The 23,567-nt window shown below is 37.4% G+C and overlaps 1 protein-coding gene and 1 long non-coding RNA gene across 2 annotated transcripts; both read left to right on the top strand.

The window, feature by feature from the left end:
- Positions 1-15,952: 15,952 nt before the first annotated feature.
- On the top strand, positions 15,953-17,926 carry LOC130990051 (uncharacterized). The gene is made up of 4 exons (XM_057914249.1): positions 15,953-16,737; positions 17,195-17,344; positions 17,483-17,723; positions 17,912-17,926. The coding sequence occupies exons 1-4, from the start codon at positions 15,953-15,955 to the stop codon at positions 17,924-17,926; spliced, it is 1,191 nt and encodes a 396-aa protein (XP_057770232.1).
- Positions 17,927-18,054: 128 nt separating this feature from the next.
- LOC130987908 (uncharacterized) lies at positions 18,055-21,618 on the top strand. Its single transcript, XR_009089877.1, has 3 exons — positions 18,055-18,671; positions 20,793-20,855; positions 21,364-21,618. It is a non-coding gene; the product is annotated as an uncharacterized LOC130987908 (long non-coding RNA).
- Positions 21,619-23,567: the final 1,949 nt, after the last annotated feature.

The raw sequence follows: 23,567 nt of genomic DNA on the forward strand, positions 1-23,567 counted from the left end.
TGTATGAAGACATATTCTAGACAGGTTAACTATTTATTAACAACCTTGGAGACTCCGCTCATTGCAGCACCATCATCACATCAGCTCAACCTGCACATTTAGAAAACATATGCAGGGCTGAGTACAAAAGCACTCAGTGGGCACGTATGCCTAGGTATAAGAATACAAGCTTCAAAACTGTAAATTGTCATGCCATCATAAACAGTACAGCAAGGGAGTTTTTCGCTAAAAAGGCCCAAGCTTACTAAATTCATTTGTGATTCTTAAAGTTCGTCTGCAGACTAAGTTCTCTTGTAATCTATCATATCTGGAACTTTGTGCCGGAGAGGTGGCCACCTCTCACGGTCACTTGACCGGCCAACCCGCTAGATGACTCACGGTCACTGGTGTACACTAGCCCTGGCAGGATAGCTATCAACTGCTCAAGACCCGAATTCGATTACATAACTGGCAAAGCCACATCAGATAGATATCATACTAAAATTTAAACATTTTATGGCAAGACAATATTTGAAATAACTTCAATTAATTTAGTCATGAAATAACTTGCTTAAACGTAACATTTAAACTCATTTGATATATATGAAAGTAATGCCCACCTGGTTAGGCAAAGCCTGAAGATCATAATCACATATAAACCTGTCTTGGGAAAGCAGCGCTAATCCCCCTGGTCACAAAGCCTACAAGAAATTCTATTCTTAATAGGTCTCGTGAAGCTAATCTTAAGTCATGGTGTAGTGCTTAATATTCTATGAGTCACTTAGCCGGGTTTTCAAAAATTTAATGAATAAATAATTGAAAACTAAATTTCTTGAGTTAAGGACACCAACAATATCCTTACTCGATTTTCTTTAAAAATTGGAATTATAATTAAAACCAATTAAATCATAAATACTTTTATTGCAAAAATGCAATTTCATGTCATGCTTAACATATACTAAGTAATTATTTAAAATATGCACACAATAATAATTTAATATTATTATGAAAACTAGTCTTTGAAAATAATTAATCAAACTCAAAGAAGTCTAATTAATTAAAATATGGACTGCCCAAAATAATTAAATAAAACCCGGCCCAAAGTAATGGCCCAACACTCTAGTCTTAAAGGAAAAGACTCGGCCCAGATGATTTAATTCGGCCCAAAAAAAAAGAGCCCAAAACCCCAAGCCCAAACCTAGCCCAACCTTCAACCCTTTTCTCCCTCAAAGCTGCGCCTCTCCTTCATTGTCATCTCTCTCTCACGGTTCCTCAATCCATCTCACTCTCTCTCTCTTTTCACGCCAACACACACACAGAACAAGACGCACACACACACTCGCTGCAGCACGACCGCCGGCGATACCATACCGCCGCTGCCGCCTCCCTCAGAACTACGCCCGTCTCCCTCTGTTCGCCTCACTGAACTCCGACCGCCATCACCTTCCTCCTTGGCGACGGCGAGATCGCCGCTCCCTTCCTCTTTATTCTGCTCTCACGGCCGCTGGAGTTCCCATCACCGGCGATGACAACAGCGTCGAGCTGCCGCAGCGCCTGAACCCCAGCCATCCCTCTTCTCCGCCTCCGGCCGTGGCCGAGCAACAGCAGCCATGGCCGCCGAGCTCTGCCTCCCTCTGCTGACTCCGGCTGCCACGACCAGTAGCTGGTCGCCGCCCCTTCTCACCCTCTCTCTCTCCGTCCTCGGCCCGACAGCAGCGGGCAGAGCCGCCGTGCCGCGGCCTCCCTTGCTCAACCTTGGCCGACGGCAGCGAGGACCGCCGCCGACCGCCTCTCCTGACCTCCAGTCTAGCCCTCTGCAACCGCTCTGTAACTCAACCACCACAGTTCAGACACACCCCCACGAAGGTTAGCGCCGCCGCCGGAGCTTCCCAAGCTCAGCCTTCCCCGCCCTGACTCGACTCAAGCACACGCACACAGTTCACAACAGCACCAGTCTATCTCTCTCCATCATTTCTTTCTTTCTTACATCAATGAATGCAAAGTTCCAGTTTAGATCAGTTCTAGTTCTTCTAAAAGTAAAAGTTTGCATCTTGTACAGTTCATAAAGCAATCAAGGTCAAGTCTTTTCTTATAAATATACATTGCTACTCATATTTGTATATTCAAAATGTATAGACATGTATGCGAACATATGTATGAATGTATTTTTCTAAAACTGAAAGATTGAGTTGTTGTCTACTTTAGTAAACACTGCGTAAATAATTTGGTTGAAATAAAACCTTGAGTTGATGAACATCTTGGTGGTTTTGATTTGGCAGTCTGCTTCAATAGTGAATTTGAAATGAAATCTTGATGAAAATGTTGTTTGTTTCTGGACTGAACCAGAGCTCTATCTCTGGTTGAGAAATTTGTGTGGGATGAAAGAGGACTTTGGCTGATGATATAAAGGGATGCACGGGTGGGGTGACTGCACGGCTATGCTGTTGCTCTTTCAAGAGTAGATGTGTGAACGAAGGAAAATAGAGTGTAGGCATAGACTTTAATTGTGTGAATGAAGGAAAATAGAGTGTAGGCGTAGACTTTAATTGTGTGAATGAAATAAAGCTGCAGGGAGGTGCAGGGAGGGTGTCGTAGGTGATGGAGAGGTGTTGGTATTTGGTGTAATTGTATCTTACAAATGTGTGTATATGTCTATGTATAAATGAGTACCAATGTAACTTTCTTTATTGTATAATGTAGGAATAATAGATGTAGTAAAATTGTAATGGGAATGTAATTAAATCCTTGGTGCATTTATAAAAGGAATTCCTTTCAAATCTTGCTAATTAAAAGCTCGTGAAAATGCTTAAATGCTTAATTAAATAAATATGCAATGCATATAAATTTAATAACTAATTTACAAATGCTTTTGTAAAATCATTTTTGTTGGAATTAAAATAAATTCTTTTTCTCAATCCGGCGTGAATCTTCTTAAATCTAAGTTCAAAATTTACTCTAAATTTAGCTAGGGAAAAGCGGGGCGTTACATCCCTCCCTCCTTATAAAAATTTCGTCCTCGAAATTGCATATCTGGGTAATCTAGTTTGGGATACTAGACTTCACTATCAGTGCGGCTACATAGCTTGATTGTTATCGCATCTTTCTAATTGTGAGAACACTATGTCTATAATCTCGAGAACTGGTGACAAACGAACTCATTCTAATCATATTATGCTTATCGTGATGGAAGCAAAATCTTATTGTGACAACTACATAGTGAGAGTCTATACATTGGGATGACGCTCTACCTCGAGATCAAAAATCTTAATTGACAATCGCCGAGATCTTAGTCATGTGGGCTGGCCAGACCCAGCACGGCGAGTCACTCAGTCAAATGGGAGCTTCGCCCCCAATCATGTCAACTTCTTATCTCTTATAAAGCTCTAAGTAAACTTCTAACTTAAAGCACTTACTTCTAAGTTCTTCAATCATAATCATTGGTACCACATAAGTCCATTCTATGTCGTTCTAGCGGTGCTATCACGACTAACATTCTTAAGACGTTCTTGGGTGGTTCTCAAACAGTTTGTAAAAGAACTCATCATTCTAATCATATAGGCAGTGAACCTGAAATGATAACATAAAGCTTTCTCATCATCCATTCATTCATACATACATACATACATATATTTGCTTTCTTTGAAATTTTGAGTCATATGGACATTAAATGTCCCTTTCATGAAAAACTTTGCTTATGCCGGAAAGATTCAAGGAATCTAACTCGACCATACATACATACATACATACATTGATTCGTTAAGGGCTCAGGTAGTCCCAAACACGAAATACATTCATTGAGTCGTTATGGGTTCGGGTAGTCCCAAACACGACATTGAGCTTAGTTATATGAGTCAGAGACCCAAAATAACAGCATGAAGAATAATTTGCAGTTCACATAACATCATAAACATAAGGCGCACATTTTCTTGAAAATTTCTTATCCTTATTCTTACTCTTAACTTCTCATCCTTCCTTCGTGCTCCTACCACAATTTTCCTCAAGCTGGGTGGTTTAATCACTTCTATCATCATCTTATCATATCTTAGACGAGGCCTTCCGGCTCACTGTATCATCTACTACATTGGTCTTGTCCATGTGATGGTTAATACCAAAATCATAATCCTTTACGGGTTCAACCCATCCTCTTTGTCTCATCAGCTACTACAAATTCCTTATCAGGTTTTAGAATCTCTAGCACTACAATTCAAAATCATCAAACTCTTTATCAGTAAACTATCATTTATACTCGACACCAATTGTTCGAGTGTCAGATACCAACATTTATGTGCGTTATTCATAACTCTCACACTCACTCCATTTAGACACATAATCGATATCAGACTCCAATAATAAATTATATCTTAACAATTTATTATGCTCATAGTTCTCGATTAAATCTCGGTCTTTGTAATTAAATACTAAATTCCAACTATAATTAATTAACATGTTTCTCTAATTTATTTATCTCATTTAAACTAATAAATCTCATCCATGCTAATTTCTCATACTTAGCCATTTTATATGCATTTCTCATGCAATTCAAAAAAAACTCAATAACTTACTAATCATGCTCATCTCATAAATACTCAAATAATTCATATAGTCTTACTAACATAGCATTAACTCATATGCACTGCTGGTTCACTTACATGACTTCACATACTCCACATATCTCAACTTAATAAATCATCGAATAGTTAGAAAATTTGTATTTAATGGAAATAAATTCCAAAAATTTAAATACAAATATTTTTAATTATTCTAAACACATTGGCATGCTCAAAATAACTCAATTAAAATCGAGCATCGCTCGTCTCTGGCCTTATCACTCACGGCCTTTATCAAATTTGAACCTTGGTGTTCAAATTAATCTAAGTAAATTATACGTGCAATATTTAATAAATATAAACACATATATAAACTCAAATCATTCAATATATTCCAGAAAATGCCACTTTCTTGAGCAAAACTCACACCTACTGATTTGGCATAAATTCGTTCACCCAATAGTACTTGTGTACATGGTCCCTAAATGTTCCTTATGTTCATCTTCATTCTTGAAGTCATTAAGACAAACTTATCCAGGTGAAGGTAGAATACTCTATCAATGATGCCCATGAATATATCTGGGCATTTGTTAGCCTGAATGGCACAACTACAAACTTGTAGTGGTCATAACCCGTTCTAAAAGTTGTCTTGGGTGATGACATCCGATCCTCAATCGATCTTGGAAAACACATTTGCACCTTTGAGTTGGTCAAACAATTCATCTACCCTCACTAAAGGATATTCATTCTTGAGTATTAATTTGTTCCACGCTCTATTGTGTGTGCGCCTTTTTAAAGTACCATACTTCTTCATAACATACAAATATGCGCTCCCGATGGGAATGCACTAGACATGATCTAACTTAGGTCTAGTAGTTTCTGCAATTAGATCTTTAGGCTCTCCAACTCCTTTGGAGTCATCTTGTTCGATGCTTTTGATACACGTGTCGATCTTGGTACTAGGTCGATGGTAAATTCTACTTGTCTATTGGGTGGCAGTCTTAGTAAGTTTTCCGGATAATCATAATGGAATTCACGTATAACTTCTATGTCCTCAACTGTCCTTTCGGTTCTAGCTCCTCCGTTTAGGTATACAAAGAAAGCTTGGTAATGTTTCTTATTTATCACCTTTATGGCTTGTATGTATGAAATAACTGGTATCCGCTCCTTATACTAATCTCGTGAAAACTTAAAGCGTCTATTCCTGGAGGTTTGAAGGAGATTTCCCATTCATTGCGTAAATCATAGCATATAGTTCTCAGCTAACCAGTCCATTCTTAGGGTTACATCTACGTTCCATATTGGTATAACATCAAGTTATTCGCTACCACCTTAAGTGATCCTACATTCAATTAAAGGTTCATATAACTACGCGTTACTATCGTTGTCCCTTCTACGGGTGAAAAGTTTTTTTTTTTTTTTTTTTTTTTTTTTTTTCATGTCTTGACCACTTTGTTCAGTTTGAATTTGTGTCGGTTGATCCTCGAGCATAACTACCTTAGCGTCTAGAGTTTTGCTGAGCAATTCAAAGTACGTAAACTCATCGTGGTTGGCGAGTGCCATTCTTATCTCATACTTTAGGCCAGGGCGAAACTTCTTCGGGATCTTTTCATTGATGTCCACCTATTGTGGGGTATAACGGACATGCCACAACAAATGTGGTCATACTAGGTCATAGATATCCTGTTTTGCTTTAGATTGAACATTTTCGTTTCTCTCCTCCTATCGCAGATATATAAAAAATATATGTAATATGTGTCCGTCTTAAAGTCTTTCTAAGACAAGTTTGCTAACCACATTCTTGAGTCATTGCTTTTCTTTTGGCCTCCTACCAAAATCTGTAGATCTAGTCAACTGGAACGCAACACATGAAGTCTTTCTTGTGCGGTACAAAGAAAATCAAAGGTTTTCTTCATCGTCTTAATCTAGAGTTTACCCTCAACTGGATTCTTGGTTTCATAGCTATAAGAAGCTTTACTCGAGAAAAAGTTCATCCATCTTTCGTAATGGTTCATTTTTGTCCCCATCTCGTTTCTAGCTTCTCATCTACCAGACATTCTATTTTTCAAAGAAAAACGATCATCAATACATTCCTTTTCTCATCTCACATGCGTAACACTTTTCCATGATTCCCTCGTGAAATCAGCATAGACAAAATAACTCAAGTCCTTATTCTCAAACCTTACGGTTTGTACTATAAATTGCTAACAAAATGTATGGTTGATAATAATCATAGGAGAAGAACTAATGTCAACTAATTTTAGACACAAACTGATGGACAGTTAACCAAGCTATAGTTTGGGTGACTTACTAAGTCAATATACTAACACTTCTTAGTCGTATACCTCAAAAGAATCTACTAGGGCAACTCAAAAGTTGTAAAAACTCAAATCTCAAATGATATCAGAATAAAGTGTTGTAGAAAATTTGTTCAAGAGACTCAAATAAATAACCAGAGGGTAGAAAGGAGTAACTACCAGGTCGAACAAAATGACCTAGAGTGAAAACCCATCTGATTTTTTTTTTTTTCAACCGAAAGTTGAAACACATGGGTTTATAAACCCAAAACACGTCTACTGAGATTTGGATCATGCGGACTGGCCAGGTCCAACATAATCACTCCCCAGTTACACGGGAAACATCATCCCGAACTTGGTAATTCTGGGTCTTCTAAATCCTCATCATACTATACATAACAAAACTTAAGTTCACACCAGCAAGCTAAAAGCTTAAACTCAGGGTCCTATGTTCTAGACTCTTGTTTCGAAAGTTCAATATTTTTCGACTCTCCTCTCATGTTGCGGTGGTGGTGGCGGAGAATTATCCCGCCTATCCTTCACATCACACTCTTGATGACATCTTTGAAGCATTTTTGAAATCACAAAAGGAAAACTCAACTCGACCAACGCTCTAAGCATCCTCAAAACTCAAGTTCAATTTACTAACTCAACTTTAAGGAAACCCTCACGGTCACCTTAACATTCATCTGTAAGGCAATAAGCACTCACGAAATGCTAATAACCTAATATATCCATCAGTAGAATGCCTCTTTTTAGAGGACTTACATAAATGAGTTATATAAACCCTACAAAAACCATAGTATCTATCGTAATGTCCCTTCTAAACCGACACCATTAATAGTACTATGTCTCGGTCTGGACCTCCTACGGTAATTGCTACCAGTTAACTCATCTAGTTGCTACTTTAGCATACTAGGAACATCCATCTACTTAACATCAGTAGGGTACTATATTCGCATGCTTATCTGTCATCATGTCAAAATCTCAAGTACCAGTATCTCCTAAGTAAGTTATATACATCGCAATGTAATTGCAACTAATCAAAAACGAGGGTGTACCACACATACTCTCAAGATCATCCTTAGCTCTATCCTACACCGACTTCTCTTCTCATCCTCATCAACTCTAGCCCTCCTCGGCTACTTCTCATTCTCATTATCGTTTATCATTTTATCATCTTTGGTAACTGATACTCAAGGATCGACTCGATATCTACTACACTCTTCTAGAGTCCCTGGTAGAAAACAAGCATCCGGTCAGTAGATCCGCATAGAAAATCTGGGTATCTGTAACAAATCTCATCTCCTGTGGGTCCAATGCTCAAGACAACATGTCCCATCATATTGAGTGGCTTTCTTCCTTGCTCAATCCTACCACTCGATTGGTAGCACGGGGACTAGGAGCACGATGCCATCCAGTCTAGTAACAACCATAAGGCTTTCATCCTTTCATAGTCTATGAACATGTGTTTGAAAATCTGCTAGGGTATCTCTGTACCACATACTGTATGCCTCGTCCTCGTATTCGATCTTTCCTGAGTTCGATCTCACAACAGTCCACTTTCGTGCAGTGCCAACAGTCCTGGCCAACCTATAAGGAGAACTTAAAGGTGACTCTAGGAACTAACTCTACTTGGCTCCAGCAACAGAAATAAACAAAACATAACTTAGCAAAACTCCTATTAAGTAGTACTGTTATCTTAAAACTCAAGCTCAAAACATCTAAATTCTCATCTCGTCCCATCTTTACTCAGTAGGGAATCTCTCTAAACAATGATATTAGATCCCTTGATCTAAATCATCGTGACTCAGTAAGACAACTCAACAATTCTCTCTCAAAGCCATCTCCAAAGACTATGGCTCATGGTATCTCCTCAAGTACCATTAAGGTTGCGTGAGCAAAACTCGCGTCACAAAACGACTCAACATATCGTACAATATCTCATTGCAGCATGCTAATAACTCATCATTAATCATGCTATTATACTCAAGCTCATAACTCAAACTCATAACTCAATCCAACAAGTACTTAAAACAATTGCCAATTCTCTCAAGCTTTAGCTCTAAGTTCTCATTTCATCCTTCTACTTAGTAAAAAAAATCTCTCTTAACAATGACATTAGATTCCTTCATCTAAATCATCGTGACTTATCACAACTGCTCAAACAATTCTCATCACAAAACATCTCAAATACATCACATCATAACTCATAATTATGCATCCTCAAACTCAAACTATGCACCTTTAAAGTGTAACATCATAACTCATCATATAACCTCAATATCATGCTCTTCAAAATTTAACGTCAAATAAACTTTGAAATTTTACATACCTCGTTGAGCCTGGTGTGATGGTGCGCTGAGCTCACGGTTGTTAATAACTATTAGTCTAGTGACTCATTCTAGACTAAACTCAAGACTTCTAATTCAGAGCTTTCCTTAGCTCTGATACCACTTTGTCACAGCCCGCCCGTAACTAAGGATAGTTAAGCCGAGTGATCTACGACTAGGGATGGGGTTAAAGAAGAAGGGGAAGAAAAGGGGTGTCATTTATAGCCGTAAAACTTACTCATCTTAATAAAACTCGTCATTTTTATTCATGAATACTCAATTGAAAATAGTATATGAAAGACAGCATAAAACTTAATTAATATCATTAATCAAGTTATACATCATATGAAACCATTCTCTTAAGACTCAAAGTATGACATATCAACAACATCTTGCAGGCGGAAAGTAGCTAGACATATGTATGAAGACATATTCTAGACAGGTTAACTATTTATTAACAACCTTGGAGACTCCGCTCATTGCAGCACCATCATCACATCAGCTCAACCTGCACATTTAGAAAACATATGCAGGGCTGAGTACAAAAGCACTCAGTGGGCACGTATGCCTAGGTATAAGAATACATGCTTCAAAACTGTAAATTGTCATGCCATCATAAACAGTACAGCAAGGGAGTTTTTCGCTAAAAAGGCCCAAGCTTACTAAATTCATTTGTGATTCTTAAAGTTCGTCTGCAGACTAAGTTCTCTTGTAATCTATCATATCTGGAACTTTGTGCCGGAGAGGTGGCCACCTCTCACGGTCACTTGACCGGCCAACCCGCTAGATGACTCACGGTCACTGGTGTACACTAGCCCTGGCAGGATAGCTATCAACTGCTCAAGACCCGAATTCGATTACATAACTGGCAAAGCCACATCAGATAGATATCATACTAAAATTTAAACATTTTATGGCAAGACAATATTTGAAATAACTTCAATTAATTTAGTCATGAAATAACTTGCTTAAACGTAACATTTAAACTCATTTGATATATATGAAAGTAATGCCCACCTGGTTAGGCAAAGCCTGAAGATCATAATCACATATAAACCTGTCTTGGGAAAGCAGCGCTAATCCCCCTGGTCACAAAGCCTACAAGAAATTCTATTCTTAATAGGTCTCGTGAAGCTAATCTTAAGTCATGGTGTAGTGCTTAATATTCTATGAGTCACTTAGCCGGGTTTTCAAAAATTTAATGAATAAATAATTGAAAACTAAATTTCTTGAGTTAAGGACACCAACAATATCCTTACTCGATTTTCTTTAAAAATTGGAATTATAATTAAAACCAATTAAATCATAAATACTTTTATTGCAAAAATGCAATTTCATGTCATGCTTAACATATACTAAGTAATTATTTAAAATATGCACACAATAATAATTTAATATTATTATGAAAACTAGTCTTTGAAAATAATTAATCAAACTCAAAGAAGTCTAATTAATTAAAATATGGACTGCCCAAAATAATTAAATAAAACCCGGCCCAAAGTAATGGCCCAACACTCTAGTCTTAAAGGAAAAGACTCGGCCCAGATGATTTAATTCGGCCCAAATGATTTAATTCGGCCCAAAAAAAAAGAGCCCAAAACCCCAAGCCCAAACCTAGCCCAACCTTCAACCCTTTTCTCCCTCAAAGCTGCGCCTCTCCTTCATTGTCATCTCTCTCTCACGGTTCCTCAATCCATCTCACTCTCTCTCTCTTTTCACGCCAACACACACACAGAACAAGACGCACACACACACTCGCTGCAGCACGACCGCCGGCGATACCATACCGCCGCTGCCGCCTCCCTCAGAACTACGCCCGTCTCCCTCTGTTCGCCTCACTGAACTCCGACCGCCATCACCTTCCTCCTTGGCGACGGCGAGATCGCCGCTCCCTTCCTCTTTATTCTGCTCTCACGGCCGCTGGAGTTCCCATCACCGGCGATGACAACAGCGTCGAGCTGCCGCAGCGCCTGAACCCCAGCCATCCCTCTTCTCCGCCTCCGGCCGTGGCCGAGCAACAGCAGCCATGGCCGCCGAGCTCTGCCTCCCTCTGCTGACTCCGGCTGCCACGACCAGTAGCTGGTCGCCGCCCCTTCTCACCCTCTCTCTCTCCGTCCTCGGCCCGACAGCAGCGGGCAGAGCCGCCGTGCCGCGGCCTCCCTTGCTCAACCTTGGCCGACGGCAGCGAGGACCGCCGCCGACCGCCTCTCCTGACCTCCAGTCTAGCCCTCTGCAACCGCTCTGTAACTCAACCACCACAGTTCAGACACACCCCCACGAAGGTTAGCGCCGCCGCCGGAGCTTCCCAAGCTCAGCCTTCCCCGCCCTGACTCGACTCAAGCACACGCACACAGTTCACAACAGCACCAGTCTATCTCTCTCCATCATTTCTTTCTTTCTTACATCAATGAATGCGAAAGTTCCAGTTTAGATCAGTTCTAGTTCTTCTAAAAGTAAAAGTTTGCATCTTGTACAGTTCATAAAGCAATCAAGGTCAAGTCTTTTCTTATAAATATACATTGCTACTCATATTTGTATATTCAAAATGTATAGACATGTATGCGAACATATGTATGAATGTATTTTTCTAAAACTGAAAGATTGAGTTGTTGTCTACTTTAGTAAACACTGCGTAAATAATTTGGTTGAAATAAAACCTTGAGTTGATGAACATCTTGGTGGTTTTGATTTGGCAGTCTGCTTCAATAGTGAATTTGAAATGAAATCTTGATGAAAATGTTGTTTGTTTCTGGACTGAACCAGAGCTCTATCTCTGGTTGAGAAATTTGTGTGGGATGAAAGAGGACTTTGGCTGATGATATAAAGGGATGCACGGGTGGGGTGACTGCACGGCTATGCTGTTGCTCTTTCAAGAGTAGATGTGTGAACGAAGGAAAATAGAGTGTAGGCATAGACTTTAATTGTGTGAATGAAGGAAAATAGAGTGTAGGCGTAGACTTTAATTGTGTGAATGAAATAAAGCTGCAGGGAGGTGCAGGGAGGGTGTCGTAGGTGATGGAGAGGTGTTGGTATTTGGTGTAATTGTATCTTACAAATGTGTGTATATGTCTATGTATAAATGAGTACCAATGTAACTTTCTTTATTGTATAATGTAGGAATAATAGATGTAGTAAAATTGTAATGGGAATGTAATTAAATCCTTGGTGCATTTATAAAAGGAATTCCTTTCAAATCTTGCTAATTAAAAGCTCGTGAAAATGCTTAAATGCTTAATTAAATAAATATGCAATGCATATAAATTTAATAACTAATTTACAAATGCTTTTGTAAAATCATTTTTGTTGGAATTAAAATAAATTCTTTTTCTCAATCCGGCGTGAATCTTCTTAAATCTAAGTTCAAAATTTACTCTAAATTTAGCTAGGGAAAAGCGGGGCGTTACACATCTACTAAGTTTTACTGTATTTTCATCTTCATCGCCCTGCTCCTCATCTCATCATCACAACCAAGAAGAAGAAGAAGAAGAAGAAGATGATGATGATGATGATAGTATTCCAATATCGGGACTAACATGTGATGGGTGCACATTGCCTTTACATGAAAAGAAGCAAAGAGATGATGATGATGATGATGAGTACGAGAATGGTTACATGAGTTGTGATGAATGCAAATACTTTCTCCACTTGTCGTGCTTCAACTTACCACCACACCTTCCCTCTCTTCCACTCCACCCCATCAAAAATCACAATCTAACGCTTCAAAATGATGGCAAGCTAACAAATTGGGTATACTGCATTATCTGTCGGGGTTATACGAATGGGCTATTTTATAAGTGTACCCAGTCCGAGTGCTACTTCACTATAGACATCAAGTGTGCTTCTCTTCCCAACACCATAAAACACATAGCTCACCCACAACATAACCATCTCAAGCTAGTTACAGGCAACATTGGGTCCGGTTTCTGTGTTAATTGTTATATGTTTATAACTACTGATCGGGTTTTATACAGATGCAATAGCTGTAGATTGTGTGTGTGTGGTGGATGTATGTTGCTACCACCACGCAATAAGCATAGATTGGAGAAGCACTACTTGTGGTTGACATATGACGCGTATGTTAACCATCCTGATGGGTTCTACTGCAGCAACTGTGAAGACCAAATGAATCCCAAGAGCTGGATGTATCACTGTCGAAATTGCGATCAGTCTTTTCATTCTACATGCATTCCTGCTAGGTCGGGTAAGTATAAAAACATCAAGTATGGGATGCAGCAGTATTTGATTCATCACCCTCACCACCCTCTTAGATTTCAAATCATAATCAACAAAAAGCGTTGCGACCTATGTCATGATTATATTTATGATAGGCCAGGATTTCAATGTACGTCATGCTACTTTGTCATGTGTATGCCCTGCAGTGAAACTCACAAGGATGCCTTTAAGCCCATCTGATTCACAACATTTGCATCCACCTCAATCTCTCCTTTTAATTGCTTGTATTTATGGGCTAAATGTGTGTTGTTCCAATTTAAGTAATGACTTGTATGTATGTTATGTATTTAATTACTCTTGTAAGTCAATACTCAATAAAAGTGTTAAAAATCTTGTTACTTATAAAAGTTTATTAGCTGGTCTTGTGTTTTACTAATATTTTCACACATCCTTTTTAACTTGGTACTAACACGATTGCACATTTCATTTCCGTTCCTCACTTTTCCTTTTGCAAACTTTTTTTGTATGTTGTGAACCTCATAAAATCTAGTTTATAAAATCGTTTTTATAAGATTAATTTCCATCTTTATAAAAAAAACATCAAATTGCGCTAGTCTCCCCGTTTGGTGTTTCATAGCACAAGCAAGACTTATAATTAGAAATGTTAAATTAATTAGTATGGAATCAACGAATTAATCCAAAAAATATATACCAAAAGGACGTTTAGAATTGAAAAAATTTAGTTCGAAAAAACTTCAACTCAATCGACTCAAACTAAATATCCCCACATCCTGATGTGAAATATAATTTTACTTAAGTTAAAATTATTCAATGCACGGGCAAAGTGGTATCAATTAATAACAAAATCTGATTATACAATATTGTCAACAAAATAACTTTGTTTTTCGCCTCCCATTTTAGATTATATATAAATTATATATCGCTTGTGACATTGATATTATTGAACTCCTGATTTATTTTCCATCGAAGTTAGTTATGGAGAAATATGTTAACAACTTTATTTTGTGACAAAAACTCCCAGTACAATACAATAATTAACGATATATATATAGTCACAATTGATCGAAAACCAAGAAAACAAATCAAGCTAAATATACACCTTACACATTTCTCACCATTGGCCTAATTTCTGGTACAAATTTATTCGGCCATATATTTTTAAAAAGTTCTAAAGCTTGAATCACCTCTGCCATCTACAAAAAAAAAAAAGAAAAAAAAAGGAAATAGCATAATAAATAAATGGGTTAAGGTGCAGATAGGCCCCTATAGCGTATTGCTCCACATACTCACTGTGTGTGCAAATAGGCCCCCAAAGTTCGAAAAATCGATCAATTAAGCCCATTTGACTAACCATTGTTAGTCAAACGTTAGTCAATATTTTTTTTTAACCCTCAATTTCTTTCTTCTTTCAATTTATACCCCCAATTCCAATTCAACCACTATCGATATCTCCCTCGGTGTCTCTTCTCTTTCGGTGGCGACGAAGCCACCACTGGCTCATTCACATTGCTCTGCTGCTTACCGCTCAAGAACCTAATGTAAGGGAGTTCATCAATCATGGCGCCTACTCCTCCGGTGGTGGTGGCCGGCAGCCTCGTCGCCGTCGAAAGAGAAGTGAGGCCGAGGGAGATATCGACAGTGGCTGAATTGGAATTGGGGGTAAAATTTTGGGGTAAAAAATTGAAAGAAGAAAGAAATTGGGGATTAAAAAAGATTTTGACTAACGTCTGACTAACAACAGTTAGTCAGACGGGGTTAATTGATCGATTTTTTGGACTTTAGGGGCTTATTTGCACACACACAGTGAGTATGGGGAGCAATACGCTATAGGGGCATATCTGCACCTTAACCCTAAATAAATTCAGAGGGGAAAAAAGACATTAACTAATTAATTAATGAAACCAAAGTATATATTGCCTTGATGAATAGTGTGGCAGATTGTTGATGAAATGGATCGTGTCGACGACGAAGAAAATGGTGAGATGAATATATTATAAAGTTCTATGTTACACAATTTTTAATTTTATTTGATTTAAATATTTTATAGTGCAATTTTTTTCGCATTTATTTTTTTCTTTTAAACTCAAAAGGAAGCTTGAATTTGAAGCCCAACCTTAATGTCATACTTCGTTTTTAACCAAAGTATATATATCAGACAGAGATGAGATCAAAGTATCATCATAATGCTAAAACTTTTTTAGCTTTTCTCATAGTACATCAAAATAAAAATCTAATTAATTTATAATATCCAAAGTATAATTAATGCATGCTTTTCTTTGTTTATGAAGGCTTCTACTTTAAAGCTTCCACGGAATCGAAATATTTTTTTTGTTACTAAAACTTAGTATGTCTGGATCACAAGATATCGATGAGAATTCTTCAATTTTCGGAAAGTTACTATTAGAATAGAATTTTATAAGTCACTTGCAGAAGAAAAGTAGCTAGCCCATGATTCTTCCTTCCCATTTTTCTTTTTCTCATTCCTATTGTGTAATAAAAAATAAATGTATTGAGGGAAAATACATATTCAATGCCCTTTATATATAATATAGTATTGTCTTTTCGAGAGTGATTAGTTAGTGATAAGAAGAGAGGAAAAAGAATGTCGAGAGAGAAAGAAGGAGAAATGGAGAAGGAGAGTATCCCTCATATGTTTCATCAACACCCGCTGAGTTTGATCCCCAACCTGGCCGCGGAAACTGATACTAATTTTTGGAGCGCTTGGTGTTATGGTTGTTGGAGACACTTTTTACCAGGAGAGGCAGCCTATGGATGCAGCCAAAAGTGTGGAATGAATTGGCTATTACACAAAGAATGCATGGAGATGCCGAGAGAGATCCGCCATCCTCTCCACCCTTCACACTCACTCACACTACAAGCTTCTTCATATGGCGTTACAGGATCATGTGCAGTTTGTGAGTTTGTAGCGTATGGGTTGTTGTACAAATGTAGTGGGGGGTGTGAGTGGTGGATCCACTTGGGATGCACAGGGGATTTTGAAGCAGCAGCAGTTGATGATTCAACAATGAAGCACCCAAGCCACCCTCAACATCAACTCATCAAGAATACAAGATCGTGCTCCTTCCCCTGCGATGCCTGTGGTGCCACTCACAAAGGGAACGCCTACATCTGCACCATTTGCAACTACTGGATACACGAGAGCTGCGCACTCTTGCCGGTGTCTGCGCACTTCCCTCATCATCGCCCCGACCACTCTCTCTCACTTGCTTTTAATCTGCCAAATGAGTACATCAAATATGAATTTGTGTGTGCTATATGCAGCGAAACTTTGCCAATGAGACGTTGGGTCTATCATTGCCAGCTTTGCAGATATGTCGTCCATATCAACTGCGCCACCAATACATCCTCCCTCTCACTTTCGAATTCGTAATTTTCTTACCTCAATTATTTTTTTTGCATGCATAATTTCTTTTACTAAAAAATTATAAGCATATATATATATTTAATTGACACTGAGCATATATACTTCTATTACTCATCCACCCTATTGTTAAATCCAATTAGATTCATCATATGATTTAGTATTAATCTTTAATTACAGTTTAGTAATCACAGTTAAAATCAAGGCGGATGCACCGTACGTTATACCAGAGTGTGTCTAGCTAGCTAGCAAAAGAGTACACATTCTATGAAATTTTCTTACTTGGATTGCTTTCAAAATCACATGCAGATTTAAGAATCTGCATTATATTGTTTTCGGTAACTAATGTATAAGATCTCCATATATAGTTTATAATAAAATGTTTAACATCTTTAATTCGCTAAAAATTAATTTTTTTTGTCTTGTGTTAGAAGTAATGTGTTATGATTAATTTTATTGCAGATCTAATAATGAAAATGCAATTGATGATGCGAAAGACATTACCAAGGGTCCAATAGATGACATATATGAGGAGATTATCAGACCATTCGTTAAAAGAGAGAGAGGACAAATTTCCATCACTCATGATCATGACAATCAGAAGACCTACAGGTTCCCCAATCACCCTCATCTACTAAGTTTTACTGTATTTTCATCTGCATCGCCCTGCTCCTCATCTCATCATCACAACCAAGAAGAAGAAAAAGAAGAAGACGATGATGATGATGATGATGATGATGATGATGATAGTATTCCAATATCGGGACTAACATGTGATGGGTGCACATTGCCTATACAAGAAAAGAAGCAAAGAGATGATGATGATGATGATGATGATGAGTACGAGAATGGTTACATGAGTTGTGATGAATGCAAATACTTTCTCCACTTGTCCTGCTTTAACTTACCACCACACCTCCCTTCTCATCCACTCCACCCCATCCAAAATCACAATCTCACGCTTAGAAATGCTGGCAAGCTAACAGATTGGGTACGCTGCGGTATTTGTAGTGGTTGTACGAATGGACTCTTCTATAAGTGTACCCAATGCTACTTCACTATAGACATCAAGTGTGCTTCTCTTCCCAACACCATAAAACACATAGCTCACCGACAACATAACCATCTCAAGCTATTTACAGGCAACATTGGGTCCGGTTTCTGTGTTAATTGTTATAGGTTTATAACTACTGATATGTAGTGACCCGCTCTTTTATATATTTTAAATCCAGTAATGAGTGTTTATTTTTGTTCATCAGTGAATGAAAACAGTTTTTATCCTAATATGAATTCAGCTTATGATCCTGAATTTATATTGTTAAAGCAGTTAATGATATTATTTCAGAGTTATAACTGACTTAGCAAAGTCACGTTATTTATTTAAGCGAGATGAAATTTGATTTTATTTTTACTCAGATCGTGAATTATTTCCGACTCAGGAAGTTAATTAAATCTGCGGATTTAATTTAGATATCAGAACAACGAACGAATTAAATCTACGGATTTAATTTAGATTCATTTTATAATTTATCGGTTTTAGTGAGAAATCACATGTCGAAATACGAGATTTATTTAAATAAACAGTATCAAGCATATACGAGCACACGATCCATCTTACAGTTACAGAATCACCGAGACAGAGAAAATACATCAATAATTCTCCTCTACATTTTTTTTTCCTTTCTTTTTCTTCTCTTTTTCTTTCCATTAATTTTGTTCCCCACTCCATCAACTCCACTACCCTATGCTCCCCACCATCTCCACTACCTTTGCTCCCCATCAACTCCAACAATTCACCCATTCCTTCCATTTCGCACCAGCAATCACAAAGAGAAGGAAGACTTGGCTTAACTACTTTGCCAAGATTTCAAGCTGCTCCAGTCCAGTAGTACCCCAACACTCGAAGCTAGAGTTTATTGGGTGAAAAACCGTGCATGAGGTAAGGCAGCGAATCTGCCATAAGCACACTGCTCCGGCAGTGTTTTGCAAGGCGATTCCAGCCATCCAAACGGTTCCCAAAAATTCGCAAATTAATTGTGTATCATCTTTCATACATTTTCTATATTTTGGTAAAATTTCAGAATATTTAGAGCTCGCATGATTTATTTATGAATTTGTAAACATCACTGCCCATCTGGAATACATTTTTTGGTAAACAATCTTTGGGAGATCATAAGTAAAGTTTCACTCGGTGAAAACCTTTGAAACTTTAATATGTCACTCTAGACTCCCGTATCTTTCTTTTGACATCGTCCTCACCATTTTTGAATAAGGGAAACAACCGGTATAAATTCTTGAAATCTAGTTCTTATTCCATGTACCATCCAGTAGATTTTACAAACCTACGACTTTGAGGTGGAAAAGGCCGACTTAAATATTTGATTCTCAAGCCTATCTTTCTACTGAATATTCACTGACATGTTGGGAACTTACTTGTTCAGTTTTAGAATTTTTGGTGAAGCTTAAAGTGGTTTTTCCGATTTATGTTCTGAATCTGCCAAACTTGAACTCTTTTTGTGCACTGAACTTTAGATAGTCATATCTTCTAAACCATGAAGGTTCTTAGAGTAAATCCAACTGGAGAGTGTTATGATCTCTCCCTAGTTTCCAGATTGACCTTTGGGGTTCCCAGTGGAGTTTTGTAAAGGGAGATATGAATTTTTAAAGAAAGCCCACTGACTTGGTTGTAATCTGGAAATATGAAATTTACAGATTTTTGCTTGTTAAATACCCATCTTTGAGAGGGCATATCTTGCTCGTTTGAATTGTTTTTCATTCGATTCAAATTGGAGAATGATCCTTGAAATGTCTAGTTTCCAGAATGTCTTTTGGAGCCTCATTTGGAGATCCGAGGTAGATTTGGTGTCTGTTGTAAAACAACCCCTTAAGAGCTCAAGTTGTTGAATTATTTTCTATGTATCAAAGTTTATTGTAAAGGATGTTTCGTGAAAGATTTAGTATATGTGCGTAACAAGTTTGGGACTATTTATTTTAAATGAGGTCCGTTCTTTATTTAAATTAGGATGGACTTTTAATGAATATTTTTGGGATTAAACTATTATTTCTTGATTTATATAAATTATTTTTAAGGACTTATAAATATGAATTTCGTAGGCCTACTGACCTACTGTGATCGACGGTTTGTCGATGTCTAACAGCTTTGAAAATTTTATAGCAAGTCCCTACATGAGTCTTGAGTACCCTGGTAAAATTTCAAGCCATTCCAACTTCGTATAATACTTCTTTAAAATGTAAAATCTAAACTGCACATTACTACTGAGAATTTCAGAGAACAGAGAAAAGAGTCATTTATTTCAGTAGCTTCCTGGGTGATCTAGCTTTCCAAATTTTTATGGTATTAACCTTATTGTGTTATTTAGATATCCACCAAAGTTGAGCCCAGTTTGACAACGTTTACTATTTTTCAAAAATACAAGTTTTCGATTGTTCAAAACTGCCGAACATGGTAGATCGTGGTAAAAACGTCATATCTCTCAAACCACTTGGAGTTTTCGACTCTATTTTTTTTATATATGAAACTAGACTCGAAGATCTTTCTTTCGGTATGAGTCTCGAGTCCAGGAGATGTCGGAGTCAGAACAGATTAAATTTTGAAGTTGAGTCAGTGTAAAAGCAGAGCATGTTTTGATGATGTTTGATTGTGATTATTAGGCTGCCTTATATTGAGCCTTTTAATTATTTAATCTTATAACATTACTTATTCCTATTTATTAAGCCGATTAATTATGAGGTTATAAAGCGAATAAGCTGAAGTATTTATTTATTTTCTATTGACTACGAGGAGGGGGGTTTATTTAATTGACGGATTAGAACACCCCGAAGAGAACGGATTAATTTTTGTTAATTATCCGGCTTCATGAGACGAGACTTAGCTTTTGTTTAAATCCGATAGCCTGGATTAACAATAGAAATTCCCTGATTATTATCTCAGAATAATAGTTCATGCATACGAGATTCATGCATAGTTTAATTACGCATTCTCATTTAATTGAGAATTTTCCCTCGATTTAAAGTCTTACGTTATTTTCTCGGATTAAAGGTCGAGCGCAAGGATAAGAGCTCGTCAAGGAGTCACTAATCTGTAGCAAAGCTTTGCTATCAGGTGGGCATTACTTTCATATATATCAAATGAGTTTAAATGTTACGTTCAAGCAAGTTATTTCATGACTAAATTAATTGAAGTTATTTCAAATATTGTCTTGCCATAAAATATTTAAATTTCAGTATGATATCTATCTGATGTGACTTTTATTATGCAATCGAATTCGGGTCCTGAGCAGTTGATAGCTATCCTGCCAGGACTAGTGTACACCAGTGACCGTGAGTCATCTAGCGGGTTGGCCGGTCAAGTGTCCGTGAGAGGTGGCCACCTCTCCGGCACACAGTTCCAGATATGATAGATTACAAGAGAACTTAGTCTGCAGACGAACTTTAAGAATCACAAATGAATTTAGTAAGCTTGGGCCTTTTTAGCGAAAAACTCCCTTGCTGTACTGTTTATGATGGCATGACAATTTACAACTTTACGAAGCATGTTATATTTCATAGTAGGCATATGTGCCCACTGAGTACTTTTGTACTCAGCCCTGCATATATTTCTAAATGTGCAGGTTGAGCAGCTGCCGATGGTGATGAAGTGACGAGCGGGACTCTTTTGTCTTATTATGTATTAATGAACTCTAGGGTTACATGTCTTCATACATGTAATCAGAACCTTATTCCGCTGCGTACTCAGAATTTTTATGTTATTTTGGATAAGTCGGAGTTATCCGAACTTACTAGTTATTTGAGTCTATACGACTAAAACTCCGTTATATTATAAATATCCCTGTTGTTAACAATGATACTGCGATCCTTTCTTGTTTGAATATTCCCCTTTCTACCCCGCTTCTAATCTCCCTCCATTAGTCACGGTTTCCCCGGCTTAATTATCCTTAATTAGGTCCGGTCGTGACATGATAAGGTTTTATATAGATGCAATAGCTGTAGATTGTGTGTGTGTGGTGGATGCATGTTGCTACCACCACGCAATAAGCATAGATTGGAGAAGCACTACTTGTGGTTGACATATGACGCGTATGTTAACCATCCTGATGGGTTCTACTGCAGCAACTGTGAAGTCCAAATGAATCCCAAGAGCTGGATGTATCACTGTCGAGACTGCGATCAATCCTTTCATCCCGAATGCATTCCTGGTAGATCGGGTAAGTATAGAAACATCAACTATGGGATGCAGCAGTATGTGATTCCCACTCTTCATCACCCTCACCACCCTCTTAGATTTCAAATCATAACCAAGAAAAAGCGTTGTGACCTATGTCGTCGTGATAGTTATGATAAGCCAGGATTTCAATGTACGTCATGCTACTTTGTCATATGTATGCTCTGCAGTGAAACTCACAAGGATGCCTTTAAGCCCATCTGATACACAACATTCACATCCACCTCAATCTCTCATTTAAAGTGATGACTTGTATGTGCGTTATGTATTTAATTACTCTTGTAAGTCAATACTAAATAAAAGTGTTATAAATCTTGCTACTTATAAAAGTTCAATAGCTTTTGCATGTGTTTTACTAATATTTTCACACATCCTTTTTAACTTGGTACTAACACGATTGCACATTTCATTTCCGTTCCTCGCTTTTTCTTTTGCAAACTTTTTTTGTATGTTGTGAACCTCATTAAATCAAATTTATAAAATCGTTTTTATAAGATTTCCATCTTTATAAAAAAAACATCAAATTGCGCTAGTCTCCCCGTTTGGTGTTTCATAGCACAAGCAAGACTTATAGTTAGAAATGTTAAATTAATTAGTATGGAATCAACGAATTAATTAATCCAAAAAAATACCAAAAGAATGTTTAGAATTGAAAAAACTTAGTTCGAAAAAACTTCAACTCGATCGACTCAAACTAAAATTTACGGGCAAAGTGGTATCAATAACAAAATCTGACTATACATTGTCAACAAAATAACTTTGTTTTTCGCCTCCCATTTTAGATTATATATAAATTATTTCTTGTGACATTGATATTATTGAACTCCTGATTTATTTTCCATCGAAGTCAATATGTTAACAACTTTATTTTGTGACAAAAACTCGCAGAACAATACAATAATTAATGATATATATAGTCATAATTGATAGAAAACCAAGAAAACAAATCAAGCTAAATATACACCTTACACATTTCTCACCATTGGCCTAATTTTTGGTACAAATTTTTTCGGCCATATTTTCAAAAAACTTCTAAAGCTCAAATCACCTCTGCCATTTCAATTTCTGCAAAAAAAAACAAAAGGATAATAGCAGAATAACTAAATTCAGAGGGGAAAAAAAATTAACTTCTACGGTAATATAAAAATCTCTCCTCTGAGCCATTGTCCCAAAGGTAAATTTTTCTTTGACCTACACAAAAATGCATAATATATATTGGAGATTTGTGAGGTTAAATATCTTAATTAATTAATGAAACCAAAGTATATATTGCCTTGATGAATAGTATTGTGGCAGATTGTTGATGAAATGGATCATATTGATGAAGAAATTAAGCATGTCGACGAAGAAGAAAGCATGCAGTGAGATGAACGCATCTCTTGTTGCAGGCCTCAATCTTGTTTGAGGCACTCTCCCGTGCAACTGGTTTCTGAATGACACTTTTTCAACATCTTCAAGTGTCATTTGTATGTTGAAGAAGTGTCATTCGAAAATGTTCAAGTGTCATTTCCCGGATGAAGTAGTGTCATTCTGGCAACCAGTTGCACAGTGCAACCGATTGCACAGGAGTATTTGTGATCTTGTTTTGATCAT

This window comes from Salvia miltiorrhiza, chromosome 6 (assembly GCF_028751815.1).
Source record: "Salvia miltiorrhiza cultivar Shanhuang (shh) chromosome 6, IMPLAD_Smil_shh, whole genome shotgun sequence".
In the NCBI taxonomy this organism is placed as follows: domain Eukaryota; kingdom Viridiplantae; phylum Streptophyta; class Magnoliopsida; order Lamiales; family Lamiaceae; genus Salvia; species Salvia miltiorrhiza.